The 21,785-nt window shown below is 39.5% G+C and overlaps 1 protein-coding gene across 5 annotated transcripts in view; it reads right to left on the minus strand.

Moving 5' to 3' along the window:
- Positions 1-21,785, minus strand: part of plch1 (phospholipase C, eta 1) — a 163,948-nt gene that overhangs the window by 109,019 nt on the left and 33,144 nt on the right. For all 5 annotated transcript variants that reach the window (XM_061878019.1, XM_061878018.1, XM_061878017.1 and 2 more), the window contains exons 2-3: positions 12,199-12,345; positions 169-412 (exon numbers count right to left, since the gene is read on the minus strand). In XM_061878019.1, the coding sequence (XP_061734003.1) occupies positions 169-412; positions 12,199-12,345 (391 nt within the window). The remainder of the gene's footprint in view (positions 1-168; positions 413-12,198; positions 12,346-21,785) is intronic.

Consider the following 21,785-nt stretch of genomic DNA (forward strand, 5'->3'; position numbering starts at 1 on the left):
CTTATGTTCACATACCGCTGTGGTCGGATTCAGATTGGCAAAGTGGTCGGAAAATGGATGGATGGATGGATTATGGTGCTTTAGTACTCATATCAATTGAGGTTTTCAGCAATCAGAATAGATCTGATAGCTTCTATCATTTCGTTATGCATTATGTCAAAAAGATATTGGTCATGGGTGCGCTGCCTTTTAGCCAGAGAGTCCTCATCACTGATTCCAGCCATCAGATAGCGGAGGCCTGTTATCCAGGTTCTGGCCTCATCTGAATTGGACGTGACCAGGTCAAGGGACTCCATGTGGTTGCCATGGTAGATGGTGAAGCAGCAGGCCGGGTCCAAGCTGCCCTCCGGATGCCGATGGAAGATATCGGACTGACCGCCCTCTGTCACTTTGTACAGTGAATCAATGGTGACTGACGGAGGAAGAGAAAGATTGAGGCACAATTAAAGGAGGAAGGGGACAATAGAACAATGACATACAGTAACTAGAAGAGGCAATTGTTGAAGTTGAATTGAAATGCTGTAGAAATGTAGTATAAATGTTGGAGTAGTTTAAATGTTGAAGAGTTTGAATTTCCAGGAAAAACTAAATTTGGTTCGGAACTTGGGATTTGTGTTAGGTGGATGAGTGGAATGTGTTGATGTTGGAATGGTTTGAATCGGTTGAAAACCGTCATGATTTGTGGTCTGGATCATCCATCCATCCAGCCATTTTTTACCGCTTATTCCCTTTGGGGTCGCAGGTGCCTATCTCAGCTACAATCGGGCGGAAGGCGGGGTACACCCTAGACAAGTCGCTATCTCATCGCAGAGCCAACACAGATAGACAGACAACGTTCACACACACATTTAGTGTTGCCAATCAACCTATCCCCAGATGCATGTCTTTGGAGGTGGGAGGAAGCCGGAGTACCTGGAGGGAACCCACGCAGGGAGAACATGCAAACTCCACACAGGATTGAACCCAACTCAGGACCTTCGTATTGTGAGGCAGACGCACTAACCCCTGTTCCACCATGCTGCCCTTGGTCTGGATCATGTTTTTGCTATGTTCTGTTAGTTCTAAGACTCCATTAGTTCCTGTTTTTGTGCACCCTTGTTTGTTTTAGTTACCATGATGACTTATGATTTTCACCTGCCTGAGGACACACCTCTCTATAAATCAAGAGACCAGTATATAAGCCTGTCTTTGTCTATCAGTCGGCCTGTCGTCTTTGCTTGTGTCATGCGATTGTTTGTTTATTCATGCAACAGTTAATGAGTTTTGGCACTGTGTATAGTTTATTCTAAGTGTTAGCCTTTTTTTTCTTGCGCTAAGTGTGCCTTCGTCATGTGCGCCTTTTGTTTGTACCTATTTGATAGTCTAGATCAGTGGTTCTCAAATGGGGGTTGCGACAGCCTTCTGTCATGGGGTTCTTCTCAGGACCAACAAACTGCGCCAGGCGTTTTGCCAAGTGTAAAATTTTGAATTTTTCAACGTGCAAACAGTCTTTTCTTTCGTCTTTCCCGCCTCTCGTTTCCTCTTGGCTTTTCAGCCCCGTTTGTGGTCACCGCCGCTGCTAATAAAGAGACAGGTGATTAGATAACTCATTCCAGCTGAGGTATCCACTCACTTGTCATCTGCTTCCAGCCGGCTCCTCCGCATTCCCTGCCCACAGGCGGTGCGTGGACCATGCCCCGCCTTCCACAAGGGTACGTGTCACTTGGGGGTACTTGAGGGTATGCCAAGGGGTTTGTGAGATTTTTCAAAAATATTCTAAAAATAACAATAATTCAAAATTCCTTTATAAATATATTTATTGAATAATACTTCAACAAAATATGAATACAAGTTCATTAACTGTGAAAGGAAATGCAACAATGCAATATTCAGTGTTGACAGATAGATTTTTTTGTGGACATGTTCCATAAATATTGATGTTAAAGATGTCTTTTTTTGTGAAGGAATGTTTAGAATTAAGTTGATGAATCCAGATGGATCTCTATTACAATCCCCAAAGAGGGCACTTTAAGTTGATGATTACTTCTATGTGTAGAAATCTTTATTTATAATTGTATCACTTGGTTATTTTTCAACAAGTTTTCAGTTATTTGTATCTTTTTTTTCCCAAATAGTTCAAGAAAGACCACTACAAATGACCAATATTTTGCACTGTTATACAATTTAATAAATCAGAAACTGATGACATAGTGCTGTATTTTACTTCTTTAACTTTTTTTTTTTAACCAAAAATACTTTGCTCTGGTTAGGGGGTACTTGAATTAAAAACATGTTCACAGGGGGTACATCACTGAAAAAAGGTTGAGAACCACTGGTCTAGATTAATAATAAATATGTTCCTAGCTGTTACCTCTGTCCGGAAAAGTCCGATTGCATCCTGGGAGACCAATCCTTGCAGTAAGTTACAAAAAACCTCACGTCGTGACACAAATTGTGGGAGTTGAAAAAATGGACAATTCATTTTGAATATGGAAAATATCCCTGAAAACTGGGGAATTCTTGGAAAGCTGAGATTTTTATTTTTTTTTATTTTATATATTTTTTTGAAGTACACAATTTTGAACAGGTTGAATATTTTTAAGTTGGAATGGTTTGAATCAGATAAAAAAAGTAGGAATTGTGGAACTTTGAAAAAGGTCCCATTGTTTTTAATGGGGATTTCAAGGACATTTGGGAATTTCGGGAAAACCAGGATTTATCTGTGAATGAGTTGAAATGGTTGGTGTTGGAATTTTTCAAATTTGTCGAGAAAGCTTGAAGTAGTAACATTTTTAATGGAGAAATGTATCAAGGAATTCCAGGAATTTCGGGAAAACTCGGAATTTTTCCAGTTCAAAAAACTTGTTTTTTTGTCCTGATTAAGAGGAATGTTTAGAACGGTTGAAGTGGGTTTAAAAATGTGTAAGGAGTAGTCGCCAGAATAAAAGGTGAAAAAAGGGTTTGAAAAAAAGGGAATTTTGGGTGTTCCTGGAATTTTTTTGAACTTAAAAAAATAATAGTTTGAATTTCCAGGATGGTGGAATGTGTTGAAGGTGGAATGGTTTGAATCCGTTGAAAAATGTGGAAATGGTTGAAGTTTGAAAAATGGCTCATTCATTTTGAATGGGAAAAATGTCCCGGAAACCTGGAATTCTGGGAAATCTTAGAATATGTGGAATTTGTCAAGAGAAAAAAGTTTCAAGTAGGATCGATTTGAATCGGATGAAAAATGTGAAAGGTAGAGCGTGCCACAATCTTGAGTAGAACAAAAATAAATTGATTAATTTTGGTGTAGAAAATGTCATGAAAAAGGGAGGTTTTTGTCATGAAAAAGGGAGGGGTTTTTTTGGTGCACTAATTGTAAGCGTAACCTTGTGTTTTTTATGTTGTTTTAATAAATACAATTATTTTTATTTTTATTTGATTTTTTTTTTTAAATAAAAAAATAATAAAGATTAATAAAAAATTATTCTGCGGCCCGGTACGAATCGATCCGCTGCCCATTACTGGGCCGCGGCCCGGTGGTTGGGGACCACTGCTTTGGAGAATTCACACAAACTAATGCTATCTATAATTAACTTGTGGTTAAACCGATGAGGCATACATTTAATGTATGTATTAGTTGAAGTATGAAGCAGAAGCAGCCATTTTTGATTAAAATTAAATATTGTCAGAAAGTCTAAATATGAGAAGAAAGATGATAAAACAATGAAAGACTAAAAAAGATAAACATACATATCATACAAATAAATACACACAAAAATGTATAATGTATATTATTTTAATTACATGTGTTTCAATCAATCAATCAATGATTATTTATATAGCCCTAAATCACTAGTGTCTCAAAGGGCTGCACAAACCACAACACAAACCACAACGACATCCTCGGTAGGCCTACATAAGTGCAAGGAAAACTCACACCCAGTGGGACGTCGATGACAATGATGACTATGAGAAACCTTGGAGAAGACTGCATATGTGGGGCAACCCCCCCTCCCCCCATCCGTCCTCCCACCCAGGGTATTTATAATTGATAATACAATAAATATATTATCACAAATTGGTACTTATGTAACAAGAGCATTACTATCTCTGCAAATGCAAACATTTTAGTGTTGGGTCGCGTGGTGGACGAGTTCTTAGTTTACTGGCCTCAAGGGGACCCATGGTTAAAAAAATGTGTGCGCGTCTCCATGTGGAGTTTGCATGTTTCAACATGTGCGTGGGTTTTCTCATTCTGGCTTCCACCCACATTACAAAAATGAGCGTTTTAAATTCATTTGAAACTCTGAATTGTCATAAATTGTGAGTGTGAGGTGTGAGAGGTTGGTTGTATTCAGAATGTGCCATGTGATTGACAGGTGACCAATCCTAGGTGAACAATCTCTTGTCCCCGATCAGCCGAGATAGTCTACATCTCCCCTGTGACCTCTAATGAGGACAAATAGTATATAATTAGGAGGGATTTCAGATTGCGGCCTATAGTCAAATGAAAGTCCAAATTGGAGTACCGTATTTTTCGGACAATAGGGCAATTATAAGGCGCACTGCCTATGAATGGATTATAATTGATCTGTTTTCATATATAAGGCGCACCATATTATAGGGCGCATTAAAGGGGTCATATTATTATTATTTTCTTCTAAGTTGCAAACTTGTGGTCTACATAAGCAGCAGCACGGTAGGAGAGGGGTTGATGCATGTGCCTCGCAATACGAAGGTCCTGAGTAGCCCTGAATTCAATCTGTGTGGAGTATGCATGTTCTCCCCGTGACTGCGTGGGTTCCCTCCGGGTACTCCGGCTTCCTCCCACCTCCAAAGACATGCACCTGGGGTCAGGTTAGTTGGCAACACTAAATTGGCCCTAGTGTGTGAATGTTGTCTGTTTGTCTGCGACTTGTCCAGGGTGTACGCGGCCTTCCGCCCGAATGCAGCTGAGATAGGCTACAGCACCCCCCGCGAACCCAAAAAGGACAAGCGTTAGAAAATGGATGGTCCACATAACATGTAATGGTGGTTCTTTAGTCAAAATGTTGCATAGATTATGTTTTACAGATCTTCAAGCCACTTTCTGACAGTCGCTTCAGGATGCAATAATGAAGCAGCATCTTCTCATTCGTGAAAAAGCGTCTGAATGCAACTCTTTAATAACTGAAGTTCCTTGGGTGAATAATGTAAACTCACTATACCGGTATGTTTTGGCGCTTTCAAGGCGAGTTTACTGACAGATATAAGTAAGAATTTTACACTACTTTATATTAGAAATGGCAACAGCACAGGATGACTGTCCCTTAACAAGAAGAAGCTTATCGACTGCAGTGTCGACACGGACTACAAAGGCGGACCCGCGCATTTTTTCAGGATTTATGCAGATCTCAAATACAGATCAGCAGGTACCAGAAGGTAAGAAAAGTTGCTTTTGCATGATATTGTGAAACAACACACCAGATAATGTCTTACCTTATACACACACCATAATAATACTTGTATGTTGAAGCACAGTACAATCCATCAAGCGGTGCGGCTTCATAGCTTGCCAAAGTCATACTAAAACATTTAGATAGAGTTTTGAACGCTGTGTGTATCGTTCTATATTTTCAATGGATCAAATAACATGTTGGTGTTGTTTACTTGAGTCATATTGCAGTCTTTAAGTATCTTTATGTGTGACTGCCATTTACTGCTCACACTTATCATTACGCCATGTACCAAATAAAATTGCTTCGAGGTCGATAAGCAAAACCAGAATTTTTCTGCACATTAGGCAAGTTCTGAGAAAAAAAAAAGGATTTTAAATGTGCCTTATAGACCGGAAAATATGATAGTTAAAAACACATTTGACCTTGGCTGTGGATATATATCAAATACTCTGAACGTGGTTTTAAATAGAATAGAATATAGAACACGTTATTGTCATCAAACATGAGAGCAGGGTGACATATGTTGAATTACAATGTTAAAAATGAATAACAGGTTTAAAATTGCACCTTGGGCGGCAACATAGGACCATTTATTTTTTAATTTTATTTATTTGATACCACATCAACACAATTTTTTTTGTCACAATCATTTGTAGAAGCCTCCATCCTCTCCCACCTCATACTGTGTAATCGCATCCTTTATATCAGGGGTAGGCAACCTTTACCACTCAAAGAGCCTGTTTGACCCGGTTAAAAAAATAAAGAAAACAATGGGAGCGACAAAAGTCTTTCGAAATTTAAAATGAAATAACACTGCATACAGAGTTTTTTTTTTTGCTTCGTGCTATGTATAAACCAGGGGTCTCAGACACGCGGGCCGCACTAACATTAAATGTCCATATTAAGGTGTGGGCCGCGTGTCTGAGACCCCTGGTTTATACATAGCACAAAGTTTTATATGAATGCCGCTTGACAGCATCGCGCTTGCAAACCCTATTAATTTTTTCCGGGAGACTCACGAATTTCCGAGAAATTGTTCTCTAGAGATTTTGCTGATTTTCACCAAAGCAATAACAATAAAGGCGTGTCATGATGGCACTTCCTTAAGCACCCTCTACGTCCTGAATAAAGAGCTACCAAGCTCAGTCTTGAGTTGAATGCTGATGGACTGCCAGGCATACTTATTCAACAGCAATACAGGTCACACTGAGGGTCCCCGTTTAAACAACTTTATCACTTTTACTAATATGCACCAGACTGTGAACCCACACCAAACAAGAATTTCGGGAGAAAATCCACACTGTAACACAACATAAACACAACAAAACAAATACCCAGACTTCCATGCATCCCTAACTCTTCCGGGCTACATTATACACCCCCGCTACCACTAAACCCCCGTATAATGTAGCACGGAAGAGTTAGGGATACATGGGATTCTGGGTATTTGTTCTGTTGTGTTTATGTTGCGTTACAGTGCGGATATTCTCCTGAAATGTGTTTGTCATTCTTGTTTGGTGTGGGTTCACAGTGTGGCACACATTAGTAAGAGTGTTAAAGTTGTTTATATCACAACCCTCAGTGTAACCTGTATGGCTGTTGTGATGGCAAAATTACTTGTACCCGTTTAATTGAAGATGTTCTTTGAACGGGTCGCCAAAAGTTGTTTATTGGGCCAGGAATGTGACACTTAGCAAGAGATCTATTGTCTGATCAAGCTCTGTCTCCTGTGTCTTTGATGTAACATGTGGACTATAGTTGACGTGGGCATGTGTTTTCCCTCTTCCTTACCCCCAACAGAGCTAAATTGTTCCCCTTTCCTGAGTGACCCCCCCCCCCCCCCCCCCCCCATGGGCAAACGACACCCTCTCCCCTTCACAGGACTTTGGGTATTCATTCCACTGGTGTACTGTATGTAAATGAGCATGGAGGGTGGGACTTCTGAGAATGTATAATTGTCATGTCAAATTCTAAAGGGGTTAGAACAAGCTCGAACGAACGGATGTGTCGTTCTGGTTTGGTCTCGCTTTGCAAAGCTTGTTATTATTTGTTTGTTACTTTAATAAATCCTTTTAAAGCTATTTGTCACTAAAGGATCGTCTTTAAGAAATTTCCACGACACTGTTGAACAAGTATGCCTTGCAGTCACTTGCGTTTCTTTACAGGGGCCGCATACTATATGTGACCGGCCGGCACGCAGATAGAATGGTGTAACAACAGGCGCGGCGGCATATATTAGAGGACGTTAAAGGCATTACCATCACGGCTAACCCTCATTATTGTTGTCCGAGTAAAATTAGGAGAATGTTTACTTCGGGAGATGTCTGGGAGAGGCACTGAAATCTGGAAACCTCCCGGAAAAATCAGGGGGTTGGACAAGTATGCAGCTGAGCCACATCAGAGTGCCCTGGAGCCGCGGGTTGCCAACCCTTGCTTTAAATGCTGCATTGCACTGACAGTAACAATTTGACAACATCCTTTTCCATCCAACACACACAAACACACACACACACACACACACACACACACACACACACACACACACACACACACACACACGCACACGTACACACACGTTCACAAATATTCTTGGAAAGGACAGGGCATCAGTGTGCATTTCACAATCATGGCAACATATTTAAGAGGCTTAACTAGCGCTGACAGTCACAAACAGTGTTATTTTTTGAACATGTTGGTACACGCATCCACAGGCAGTGGGTTGGTGAGGAATAATCCTCTCAGCAGCAACACCGAGTGACATTTGAGGAGAAATAGAAGCTTGGTGTAAAGGCCATTTCACTCTTACTGTTTTCCTTTTTTGGCTATCAATCCCATCTATGACAGTCCCATCTTGACCTCGATTCAAGTTATTCATCCATCCATCCATCCATCCATTTCTCCACCGGGTTCTGGAGCCTATCCCAGCTGCAGTCGGGCGTCCCATCCATCCATCCATCCATCCATCCATCCATCATCTTCCGCTTATCCGAGGTCGGGTCGCGAGGGCAGCAGCCTAAGCAGGGAAGCAGCCTAAGCAGGGAAGCCCAGACTTCCCTCTCCCCAGCCACTTCGTCCAGCTCTTCCCGGGGGATCCCGAGGCGTTCCCAGGCCAGCCGGGGGACATAGTCTTCCCAACGTGTCCTGGGTCTTCCCCGTGGCCTCCGACCGGTTGGACGTGCCCTAAACACCTCTCTAGGGAGGCGTTCAGGGTGGCATCCTGACCAGATGCCCGAGCCACCTCATCTGGCTTCTCTCGATGTGAAGGAGCAGCAGATTTACTTTGAGTTCCTCCCGGATGGCAGAGCTTCTCACCCTATCTCTAAGGGAGAGCCCCGCCACCCGGCGGAAGAAACTCCTTTCGGCCGCTTGTACCCGTGATCTTATCCTTTCGGTCATGACCCAAAGCTCATGACCATAGGTGAGAATGGGAACGTAGATCGACCGGTAAATTGAGAGCTTTGCCTTCCGGCTCAGCTCCTTCTTCACCACAACGGATCGATACAACGTCCGCATTACTGAAGATGCCGCACCGATCCGCTTGTCGATCTCATGATCCACTCTTCCCCCACTCGTGAACAAGACTCCTAGGTACTTGAACTCCTCCACTTGGGGCAGGGTCTCCTCCCCAACCCGGAGATGGCACTCCACCCTTTTCCAGGCTAGAACCATCGACTCGGACTTGGAGGTGCTGATTCTCATTGCGGTCGCTTCACACTCGGCTGCGAACCGATCCAGTGAGAGATGAAGATCCCGGCCAGATGAAGCCATCAGGACCACATCATCTGCAAAAAGCAGAGACCTAATCCCGCGACCACCAAACCGGAACCCCTCAACACCTTGACTGCGCCTAGAAATTCTCTCCATTAAAGTTATGAACAGAATCGGTGACTAAGGACAGCCTTGGCGGAGTCTAACCCTCACTGGAAGCTAGCTCTTGGGACGTGGAACGTCACCTCACAGTCGGGCGTCCCGATACCAATATTTTGGTAACGGTACCAAAATGTATTTCGATACTTTTCTATACTTTTCTAAGTAACGGGGACCACTAAAAATGGCATTATTAGCTTTATTTCAACAAAAAAATATTAGGGTACATTAAACATATGTTTATTATTGCAATTTTGTCCTTAAATAAGATAGTGAACACACTAGACCAGTGGTTCTCAAATGGGGGTACGCGTACCCCTGAAGGTACTAGAAGGTATGCCAAGGGGTACGTGAGATTTAAAAAATATATTTTAAAAATAGCAACAATTCAAAAATCCTTTATAAATATATTTATTCAATAATACTTCAACAAAATATGAATATAAGTTCATAAACTGCGAAAAGAAATGCAACGATGCAATATTCAGTGTTGACAGATGGATTTTTTGTGGACATGTTCCATAAATATTGATGTCAAAGATGTCTTTTTTTGTGAAGGATTGTTTAGAATTAAGTTCATTAATCCAGATGGATCTCTATTACAATGCCCAAAGAGAGCACTTTAAGTTGATGATTACTTCTATGTGTAGAAATCTTTATTTATAATTGAACCACTTGTTTATTTTTCAACAAGTTTTTAGTTATTTTTATATATATATTTTTTCCAAATAGTTCAAGAAAGACCACTACCAATGAGCAATATTTTGCACTGTTATACAATTTAATAAATCAGAAACTGATGACATAGTGCTGTATTTTACTTGTTTATCTCTTTTTTTCAACCAAAAATGCTTTGCTCTGATTAGGGGGTACTTGAATTAAAAAAAATGTTCACAGGGGGTACATCACTGAAAAAAGGTTGAGAACCACTGCACTAGACAATGTTTTTTTCTTTAGTAAGCAAGCAAACAAAGGCTCCTAATTTAACTGCTGACATATGCAGTACCATATTGTGTCATTTATATTCTATGATTTTGTCAAATTTATTAAAGGGGAACATTATCACCAAACCTATGTAAGCGTCAATATATACCTTGATGTTGCAGAAAAAAGACCATATATTTTTTCAACTGATTTCCAAACTCTAAATGGGTGAATTTTGGCGAATTAAACAACTTTCTATTCATCGCTCTCGGAGTGATGACGTCAGAAAGTGACGTCACATAGGTAAAAAAGCCGCCATTTCCTCAAACACATTAAAAACACCGGGTCTCAGCTCCGTTATTTTCAGTTTTTCTGACCGTTTTCCGTACCTTGGAGACATCATGCCTCGTCGGTGTGTTGTCGGAGGGTGTAACAACACTAACAGGGAGGGATTCAAGTTGCACCACTGGCCCAAAGATGCGAAAGTGGGAAGAATTTGGACGAAATTTGTTCAAAATACGAGGGTGTGGGGAAAGCCGACGAAATGGTCAGTCGTTTGTTCCGCACACTCTACCGACGAAAGCTATGCTACTACAGAGATGGCAAGATTGTGTGGATATCCTGCGACACTCAAAACAGATGCATTTCCAATGATAAAGTCAAAGAAATCTGCCGCCAGACCCCCATCGAATGTGCCGGAGTGTCTGCATATTTTACCGGCGATGCTAAGGCAGACATGGCACAGAGATGTATGGATAACCTGCAGATGCATTTGCAACAATAAAGTCAACGAAATCACAATGGTGAGTTTTGTTGATGTTATTGACTTATGTGCTAATCAGACATATTTGGTCGCGGCATGACTGCCAGCTAATCGATACTAACATGCTATTGAGGCTAGCAGTATGTACATTTGTAGCTATATTTGCATCCAGCGTTTCCCTTCACCCACATTTGATGTCAAACAAACACTTACCAATCGACAGATTAAAGTTGATCCAGTGTCGCAAGATGCGAAAGTCCCGAACGTTCGGTCTGCACATTTTACCGGCGATGCTAAGGCAGACATGGACGAATGGCGTCAATAGCTTTTCGCTCAATAGCTTCAGTTTCTTCTTCAATTTCGTTTTCGCTATCTGCCTCCATACTCCAACCATCCATTTCAATACATGCGTAATCTATTGAATCGCTTAAGCCGCTGAAATCCGAGTCCGAATCCGAGCTAATGTCGCTATATCTTGCTGTGCTATCCGTTTGTTTATATTGGCATCACTGGATGACGTCACAGAAAAATGGACGGTGGCTTCAAAGATAGCGAAAATCAGGCACTTTAAAGCCTTTTTTCGGGATATTCCGGGATGGGTTAAATTTTGAAAAAAACTTTGAGAAATAAAATAAGCCACCGGGAACTGATTTTTATTAGTTTTAAACTTTCTGAAATTGTGATAATGTTCCCCTTTAAGGACAAATGGTAGAAAATGTATCTACTTGTGCATTTACTGTTAAAATCTGTTTACTTTCTCTTTCAACATGTTATACCTGCACTTCTGTTAAAATGCAATAATCAACTATTCTTCTGTTGTTTGATACTTTGGAGAATTTGTGAATTATATTTATATAGCGCTTTTTCTCTAGTGACTCAAAGCGCTTTACAAAGTGAAACCCAATATCTAATTTTTTACACATAACCCAGTGTGAGTGGCACTGGGGGCAGGTCGGTAAAGTGTCTTGCCCAAGGACACAAAGGCAGTGACTAGGATGGCGGAAGCGGGAATCGAACCTGCAACCCTCAAGTTGCTGGCACGGCCGCTCTACCAACCAAGCTATACCGCCCCTTTACAATAGTTTTGGATGATACCAAGTAGTTAGAGGGGATATTCCATAGAATGCTTGATTACTCACATCTTCGATAGCTGCAGCTCTATGTGCTTCGTTGAGCGTATTACTTATCATTTCCTACTTAATTGTGTCCTCGATGTGTGTGTGTGTGTGCGTGCAAACGTACTCTTGGCCTTCTCGCTCTTGCGTGATGGCCTCCAGCGGATGCAGGAGCGATGCTCATCCAGGTAAAAGAGTCTCACCAGCCCTTTGGACCCCGCCTTCAGCTTTACCATCTGTGTCCCGGACTGCATCACACTCATGCATCGCTCCACTGGAGAGGAAACAAAAACACACAGGAGAAACAAAACGGTAAGTGACGCTTGCCACTGTGGCACAAAAGAGGCAGGTGCCTGGGTTTTATTTGCCTTTTAATTATCGATCGGTCGCACTGGCTGTGTGCACTGTATGAATGGAGGAGAGGCGGGGGTGAGAGGACTCTAAACCCCAGACAGAGATGCTGCTGTGTGCGCACACAAGGCTGCTTCTCAGCTAGCCACTGAAAGAGTGTCCTGAATTCAGCTCATAAAGGGAAAACAGACAGAGCGTCATTGATGGACAGCCCGGAAGAACGTCTCAGACCTCACAAGGAAGGTGGAAGCCACATCAGAGCTTCATTCAACACTGCTTGAGTCCAATGGGATGGCCCGGCCTTTGCGAAGATAATGCCGATTGGAACGGCAATGAGTTAAAGTTCCAATGATTGTCACACACACACTAGGTGTGGTATAATTCAGCAATATGGTTATTGTTTTAGTTTGTAGTGGTGCAGAACAGAGCTGGGCAAATATTTTGACACGGGGGCACACATTAAGAGAAATAAAATGTGTCTGGGGGCCAAGGTGTGTGTGTTTATAAATTATATAAACACATTTATCTGTAAAAATCTGCTGTACAGTATATGTGTTGGGGTCCCTTTTTTTCAAGAACACTAACACCAAAGTTACAATGTTCTAGAAACTTTATATAACAGACCACCTAAAAAAAAACGAGGTGGAATTGTACAGATTTTTACTGAATGGGACACAGTGGCTGATGGCAAAGTGTCAGTAATAATCAGAAGTGGTGGGGTAAGCTGGGATGTTGTAAAGTTTGATTTGTTTTTAAATATGTCATTTATGAAAACTACATCATGAATGTTAAGACAAAGTAATTAATGTAGTGAAAGTTTAATAATAGGGTTGCTTGAGTTAAATAGTGAATGTCTAAAACAATATTTTGACTCGAGGGCATACTTGCCAACCTTGTGTTCTCTGAATTCGGGAGATGGGGAGGAAGGGTTATCAAGTATTTCTTATATATATATATATATATATATATATATATATATATATATATATATATATATATATATATATATCCATGCATCCATCCATCCATTTTCTGGCGCTTATTCCCGTTCGGGGTCGCGGGTGGCGCTGGCGCCTATCTCAGCTACAATCGGGCGGAAGGCGGGGTACACCCTGGACAAGTCGCCCCCTCATCGCAGGGCCAACACAGATAGACAGACAACATTTACACTCACATTCACACACTAGGGCCAATTTAGTGTTGCCAATCAACCTATCTATATGTATATATATATATATGTATATGTATGTGTATATATGTATATGTATGTATGTATATATATATATATATATATATATATATATATATATATATATATATATATATATATATATATATATATATATATATATATATATATATATAACAATATATATATATATATATTGTTTTTTGTCATGAAAAAGGTAGGTTTTTGTGGTTGGTGCACTAATTTTAGGTGTATATTGTGTTTTTTATGTTGATTTAATAAAAATTTAAAAAGAAAAGAATAAAAAATTATTCTGCGGCCTGGTTGGGGACCACTGCTGTACAGTATGTGTTTGGGTCCCTTTTTTTCAGGAACAATGTCCGATAGAGTTCCAAAAAACCTGAGGGTTGCAGGTTCGCTTTCCACCTATTGACATCCAAATCGCTGCCGTTGTGTCATTCATCATTCATTCACACTGGTGAATGAATGATGAATGAATGATTGGTGGTGGTCGGAGGGGCCGTAGGCGCAAATTGGCAGCCACGCTCCCGCCAGTCTACCCCAGGGCAGCTGTGGCTACATATGTAGCTTACCACCACCAGGTGTGAATGAATGATGGCTTCCCACTTCTCTGTGAGCGCTTTGAGTATCTAACAATAAAAAAAAAGGGCGATGTAAATCTAATCCATTATAAAAACGTTATGACAAACCAGCTAAAAAAAAAAACAAATGGAATTTTTACTGAATGGCACACCCAAAATTTACATGAAAATAAAGAATGTTGGAACAATAAATCACTGAATATTAACAACATATGAACGTCGTTCCTCTTTTACTTCTTAGACCAGTTCCTCAATAGTTGCGTATTTTTTACAATCAAGCAAAACACAACAAAAATGAAACAAACGGCTAAATATGAAAGCAAAGTGTAATAAACACCTACAATATGATATATTATTACGTGAAAATCTGCTTCCGCATCTGTTTCTGACACACACGTTTCGGGCTGGCTGCTCTGCAAACAAACCCAGCCCACTCCGCTTTGTTCCTGGTCTGAGCTGCTGTGACGTAGATTACCGTAATAACTCCTACAACACCCAAAAGCTCAGATTCCGACCATTGAAATACTTGATATATTTCAAGGCATACGGTGATTTAAAAACAGCACTGCACATCATAATGGCGATTACAGTTTCTGTGTTAAAGGTCTAAAAAAATTACGGATTGAAAATCTTAACGAGCCGCATGTGGCCTGCGGTCTGATGTAGAAGATTGCATGTATAAAAAAAGAGGGCACACTTGTGGCTTCTAAAAGTGATCATGTGGGTTTAATTACATGTAAAATGACTTTCTTAAGGTTACAAAATAGTTCTTTTCTGCTCTAACTAGGAAAATATTATATTTATAATTAATAATTTAAACTTTGCCAAAAATTGTGGGTTCTCTGTATTCCTCTTAGTGTCCATAAGAAGATTTTGGCTTCAGGAGTGTGTGCATAAAAGACATACAGTTCAAGTGTGTTTATGTTTAGTTATTTAAAAAAAAATATGTACTGTATTTGTATTTAATATTTGGGCAACATGGCTCAGATGGTAGAGCGGCCGGCCAGAAACTTGAGGGTTTGTGGTTTGAATCGAACTTCTGCCATCCTCGTCACTGCCGTTGTAAATAAATAAATGATAAATGGGTTGTACTTGTATAGCGCTTTTCTACCTTCAAGGTACTCAAAGCGCTTTGACACTACTTCCACATTTACCCATTCACACACACATTCACACACTGATGGAGGGAGCTGCCATGCAAGGCGCCAACCAGCACCCATCAGGAGCAAGGGTGAAGTGTCTTGCTCAGCACACAACGGACGTGACGAGGTTGGTACTAGGTGGGATTTGAACCAGGGACCCTCGAGTTGCGCACGGCCACTCTTCCACTGCGCCACGCCGTCCCTTGTACCCTTGGGCAAGAAACTTCACCCACTTTGCTCCCAGTGCCACCCACACTGGTATACTGTAAATGTAGCTTAAATGCAAATTGTGGGTCACTAAAGAAAAAAAAAACCTATAAATATAATTCACATCACTAAATACAGTATAATCACATATGGAAGTTAAACAACTACAATTCAGTTCAATCCAATATGTTCAATAATATTATGTTTGTATTCCAGATGATGTTTAAAAAAGTTTATATGGAAAGGGAAAAAAATCGGTTGATTGGCTCAAAGGGGGGGGGGGGGGGGGGTTGATACATCATACAGTGAAACCAATTTAAAACTGCTTTGGCATGAACTGAAAACGTGGAAAAAACACAATAAATGTTAAAAAAAAAACCTATAAAAAACAGATGTTTTTTAGACAATATTTTACACCTCTAACAATCCAGATGGTTCTTTTCCTCTTTGTTCCGGAGGACACGACGTCCATAGTTTTCAAAAACAATTTGAAATGTGGACTCGTCCTATTAGAGAACACTTTCCCACTTTGCATCGGCTCTGGCCTAGCGAAGCCGGCGACCGTTCTGGGTGTTGTTGATAAATGGCTTTCGCTTTGCATAGTAAGGTTTTAACTTGCACTTACAGAACTGTGGTTACTGACAATGTTTTTTTCTTAAGTGTTTCTGAGCAAATGTGGTGATATCTTTTACACACTGATGTCGGTTTTTGATGCAGTACCGCCTAAGTGATCGAAGGTCCATTATATCATCGCTTATGTGCAGTGATTTCTCCAGATTCTCTGCACCTTTTGATGATATTACGAACCGTAGATGGTAAAATCCCAAAATTCCTTGCAATAGCTCGATGAGAAATGTTGTTTTTGAACTGTTGGACAATTTGCACAAGCATTTGTTCACAAAATGGTGACCCTTGCCCCATCCTTGTTTGTGAATGACTTAGCATTTTGTGGAAGCTGATTTTATACCCAATCATGGCACCCACCTGTTCCCAATCAGCCTGCTCAACTGTGGGATGTTTCAACTAAGTGTTTGATGAGCATTCCTCAACTTTTTCAGTCTTTTTGCCACTTGTGCCAGCTTTTTTGAAACATGTTGCAGGCATCAAATTCCCAATGAGCTAATATTTGCAAAAAATAACAAAGCTTTCTTGTTCGAACGTTAGGTATCTTGTCTTTGCAGTTTATTCAACTGAATATAGGTTGAAAAGGATTTGCAAATCATTGTATTCTGTTTTTAGTTATGTTTTACAAAACATGCCAACTTCACTTGTTTTGGGTTTTGTAGTTTATGTAGTCTAGTTTGCGATTATATACTGCAAAAAAAGGTTTTACATATTATAAATGTGTGCTGTCGGTTTAACATTGCGCAAAAGTTGGAGAGCACAATACGGGTTACGGACGCAAAAAACTCATTTAAATAAGGTGGTATGCACCACTTTTCAATTGCACACGCAGTCTTAATAGATCACCCGTAACACAGCTACCAATAGTACACATAATTTCATAGGTTGCACACACTGTTTAGCGCGTGGTATTTGGATCTTAGTAGCTCAGGTTCAATGAGTTTTTGCCATGGCTCACTGGTGTTCCTCCTGTCGTTCATGGAGAGTCACTGTTCCAGATCACATCCAGTATAAATTGTACTGTAAATGATTTCAGCCCCATTAAGGTTTTATAGTGTGCACTAGTGAGAGTACAATGCCCCACCCTAAGTAGGAGCTAACATCTGTTCATTTGGTATCAATGGCATACTCTCAACTATTCAGTGCTTGAGAAAATAATAGAACACCGAAGACACACAGCCAGACTCTGGAATGGACAAAGAAATAGGCGGCGTGTGCATTATTCATCCGGCACAGACTTCTGAAGGCCGCAGTTTCATTACGGATGTATCTCAACGGCGACCAATGTGGGGAGTATTGTGGTATTGATTAGTCCCGGCTGCGAAGAACACGTTTATTCTTCAGGGTGTTGTATCTCGTCGTTTGGTTTCCAGCTACAAATTCCAGTAGCCATGAGGAGTCCGGGCTCGACAAGCTTCTAGCAGCACATCCACTGATGTAACATCATAAATACAAAGCCCAACGGGGATGGAACTGCACACCACCACTGGAGAAACGCACACTCTCTTCAGTGTGTAAATATGCGTGGGACTACTTTTTTATTCCCCCTACAGGCAGGGAGGAAAGCAAAAAGGGAATGCAGAAGCACGTATTGATTTATTTATTATAATCCTATCCAGCACAAGGCACCTGTCTCTAAATAGAACATTTGGTACCTACATGCATAAACATTTTCTATTTGCTCATGTTTTAAAGCAGGGGTAGCCAAAGTGGGGCCTGCAGACCAAATTTGGCCCACTGAGTGGTTATAATTGGTCTGCTAAAGGAGGGCTTATCAAATTGAATGCATATAAATATAGACCTGTTTTAAGTTCGTAGAATCATTAAATCGCCGGGATTTGCCTGCAGTCCATGATAGGGTTGTACGGTATACCGGTACTAGTATAGTACCGTGATACTAATGAATGATATTTGATACTATACCTCCTCTAAGAAATACTGTTCCCTGCCCACCCAAATATTAACACTAAATAACACTGCACCAGCGCCACTTAAGCACTTTGTCCAGTGTAAATCTGCTGTGACAACTAGAAACACACAAGCCTCCACTAGGGGGCAGTGTAGCGTACCCAGATGTAAAACCTCTTCTGCACAATCATCCTTTTCATATAAAGCCATAAAAGAATGGAACGACCTCACAACAAACTTGAAAAGTCTAACAGATTACTCTTCATTTACAATTGAAGTTAAAAAGTGGCTTTGGAGTAATCAAAGCTGCTCACACGGTCACTAAGGTGGCCACTATGTCCGACACATCAACCTAATGTGTATTATATTTATCCATGAGAGCATTTTTGATGTAAATTGTGAGGTGTGTCTGTCAAAATCATGGTTGTTTTTAGAAATGATGACGAATGTGAACAAGAGCATTTATTGTCTTTGTGTGATGATGTAAATTAGGTGTGGTTGTATCGTATATTAAGTATGTGTCCATGAAAGGGCATATTATGACTTTTCTTAATTTAATTACATGCTATAGTATGATTTTATTGTCATAATTTTATTGCATGATTTTTTGTATCCATTTAATTTAGGTAGCTAGGGACTGCAGATGGAAATTAGCTATATAGTTATAATCTGGTAAAGAACATATCTGTCTTTTAGCCTAATGTTTCTGTGCATTGTCCTTTCAAATAAAGACTAAAACAAACATTTGTTCTTTCCATGTTGATATATATATATATATATATATATATATATATATATATATATATATATATATATATATATATATATATGTATATATACACACTACATGAAATTGCATAACTCTTTTTAAATGTTAATATTAGGCAATATTGTATTACCATTAGGGCTTCGAATCTTTGGGTGTCCCACGATTCGATTCAATATCGATTCTTGGGGTCGCGATTCGATAATATATCGATTTTTTGGATTCAACGCGATTCTCGATTTAAAAACGATATTTTTCCGATTCAAAACGATGCTGTATTCATTCAATACATAGGATTTCAGCAGGATCTACCCCAGTCTGCTGACATGCAAGCAGAGTAGTAGATTTTTAAAAAAAAAGCTTTTATAATTGTAAAGGACAATGTTTTATCAACTGATTGCAATAATGTAAATGTGTTTTAACTATTGAACGAACCAAAAATATGACTTATTTTATCTTTGTGAAAACATTGGACACAGTGTGTTGTCAAGCTTATGAGATGCGATGCAAGTCTAAGCCACTGTAACAATATTGTTGTTTTTTTTATTTTTATAAATGTCTAATGATAATGTCAATGAGGGGTTTTAATCACTGCTATGCTGAAATTATAACTAATATTGATACTGTTGTTGATAATATTCATTTTCGTTTCACTACTTTTGCTTTGTTCTGTGTCGTGTTTGGGTCTTCTCAATTGCTCTGTTTATTGCAGTTCTGAGTGTTGCTGGGTCAGGTTTGGTTTTGGAATTGTATTGCATTGTTATGGTATTACTGTGTAGTGGTTTGTTAGATTGATTTAAAAAAAAAAAATCGATTTAAAAAAAAATTAGAATCGATTCTGAATCGCACAACGTATTCGAATTGTTTTTTTCCCACACCCCTAATTACCATAGTTTCCAGACATTTGTATTTGTTAAAATAAAATAAATACTTCAATATCTGTTTGACTTATGCTTTCAAAGCAAGTTATCCATTAAATTGTACACTGTAAATAGGACAATAATTATTACGTTAAAATTACGATTGTTTTTACAGCATATTCTATTGAAAACTGTAAATTGAAAATAACTCTACTACTGTTTTTACTATAAAATGTTGCCAACTACGCTGCCTTCTTTAACAGTAAAATCTACTGTTGTAAATGGAAAAATGCTAGAACAGTTATTTTACGTTAAAAAAAACGGTAGCTCAATTGCCGGAATTAAAAAATACTGGGGTACTATTTTTCTATTTACAGTAATATGTTGAAAAAAACTACATTAACTTTTACAGTAAGATTCTGGCAACTAAGCTGCCAGTATTATACAGTAAAATAACTGTACCATTTTAAAACGTCAGTTTTAAAATGGTACATAAACAGTGGGTACTGTTTTACCGTCTACTGCAATGTAATGTTTAAAATATATATACATATATATATATATATATATATATATATATATATATGTCTTGATTGGATTATCCGGAGAATAGTGCTCGATACCGTGGTAGAGCGCAATATGTAGGTGTGGGAAAAAATCACAAGACTACTTCATCTCTACAGATCTGTTTCATGAGGGGTTCCCTCAATCATCAGGAGATCTCCTGATGATTGAGGGAACCCCTCATGAAACAGATCTGTAGAGATGAAGTAGTCTTGTGATTTTTTCCCACACCTACATATATATATATATATATATATATATATATAATTTTTTTTTTTTACAATATATTTAATAATAAAATGCATAGGCAAATCCATAAATTATTCACCGTTAAAAGTGGCTCTCTGTTGGCAGCCATAACTGCGACGTGGCCCTCAATGAAAACAAGTCCGCTGCCCGGATCATGTTTGTTTAAGTTTTTGACTCTCTCAGTTCCTGTTTTGAGCACCCCTGGGTTTGTGTTTTAGTTGCCATGACTGCAAATTGTTTGCACCAGCCTCTGATTAGTGTTCCTGCTCCTGGGCACTAATCAAAGAGCTACTTATTCCCTGCTTTTCGCCACACTCAGGCTGGCTTTCTTCTGTTACTCTCTGGTTGCATGGTGATGCGCAAATCGTTCTCCCAAGATGCAGACGGAACTCCGGATGCAGGGTGCAGGTAAGAAAATTATTTAATGTCCATTAAGCTAATACTATTAATAATAATAATTTAGCTCTGAATTTCCAAAGGTAAATCAACATAACTTGTTGCACAGAAGCAAATAAGAAAGCCAAATAAGAAAGCAGGGAATAAGTTACACTCTGGTGCCCAGGAGCAGGTGAGCGTCCCGAACACTAATCAGAGAAAGGTGAAACTAATCCGTAGTCATGGCAACTAAAACACAAACCCAGGGTGCTTAAAACATGAACTGAGGGAGTCAAAAACTAAACAAAACCCGATAACCTAATGATTGTATCATCCACTTCCATGCTAACCTTCACATTGACATAGTCAGCTTTGCAAGATTATGTTTGAAAAATCAATTTTCTCTCCATCAACCCAATATTTCAATCTGAGAAAAGTTTAAAAACATATTTTTTTCACATTTAAGGAAGAATAACGACTTTTTTGTATTTTCTGACCTGTTGATTCAAGGTAAAATAAGGTTCACGTACGTATGACAGAACACATACTATTGTGTGTGTGTGTCGACGTCCGTGTGGTGCCTGTGTAAAATTAAAAAAAATAAAACATTTTAATTATTGCTGTCGGCAGGGAGCACAAATAGCACATCAAAGCTTTGAGGCAGGAAATTCAAAGAGGTTTTTAATAGGGACAGGATGCGACCTGATTGAACAAAGCTGATGATCTCACTGATCCAATGAAGATGAGGTTGAGATGGCAAACGCCTCATCGGTTTTTACTGACACTTTACTTTACACATGACTTAATGGCATCTTTCATTGCAAACCATCATTTACTGTATGCATATTATATATCCTTTCTTACATTTAAACATATT

This window comes from Nerophis ophidion, linkage group LG18 (genome assembly GCF_033978795.1).
Source record: "Nerophis ophidion isolate RoL-2023_Sa linkage group LG18, RoL_Noph_v1.0, whole genome shotgun sequence".
Taxonomy (NCBI): domain Eukaryota; kingdom Metazoa; phylum Chordata; class Actinopteri; order Syngnathiformes; family Syngnathidae; genus Nerophis; species Nerophis ophidion.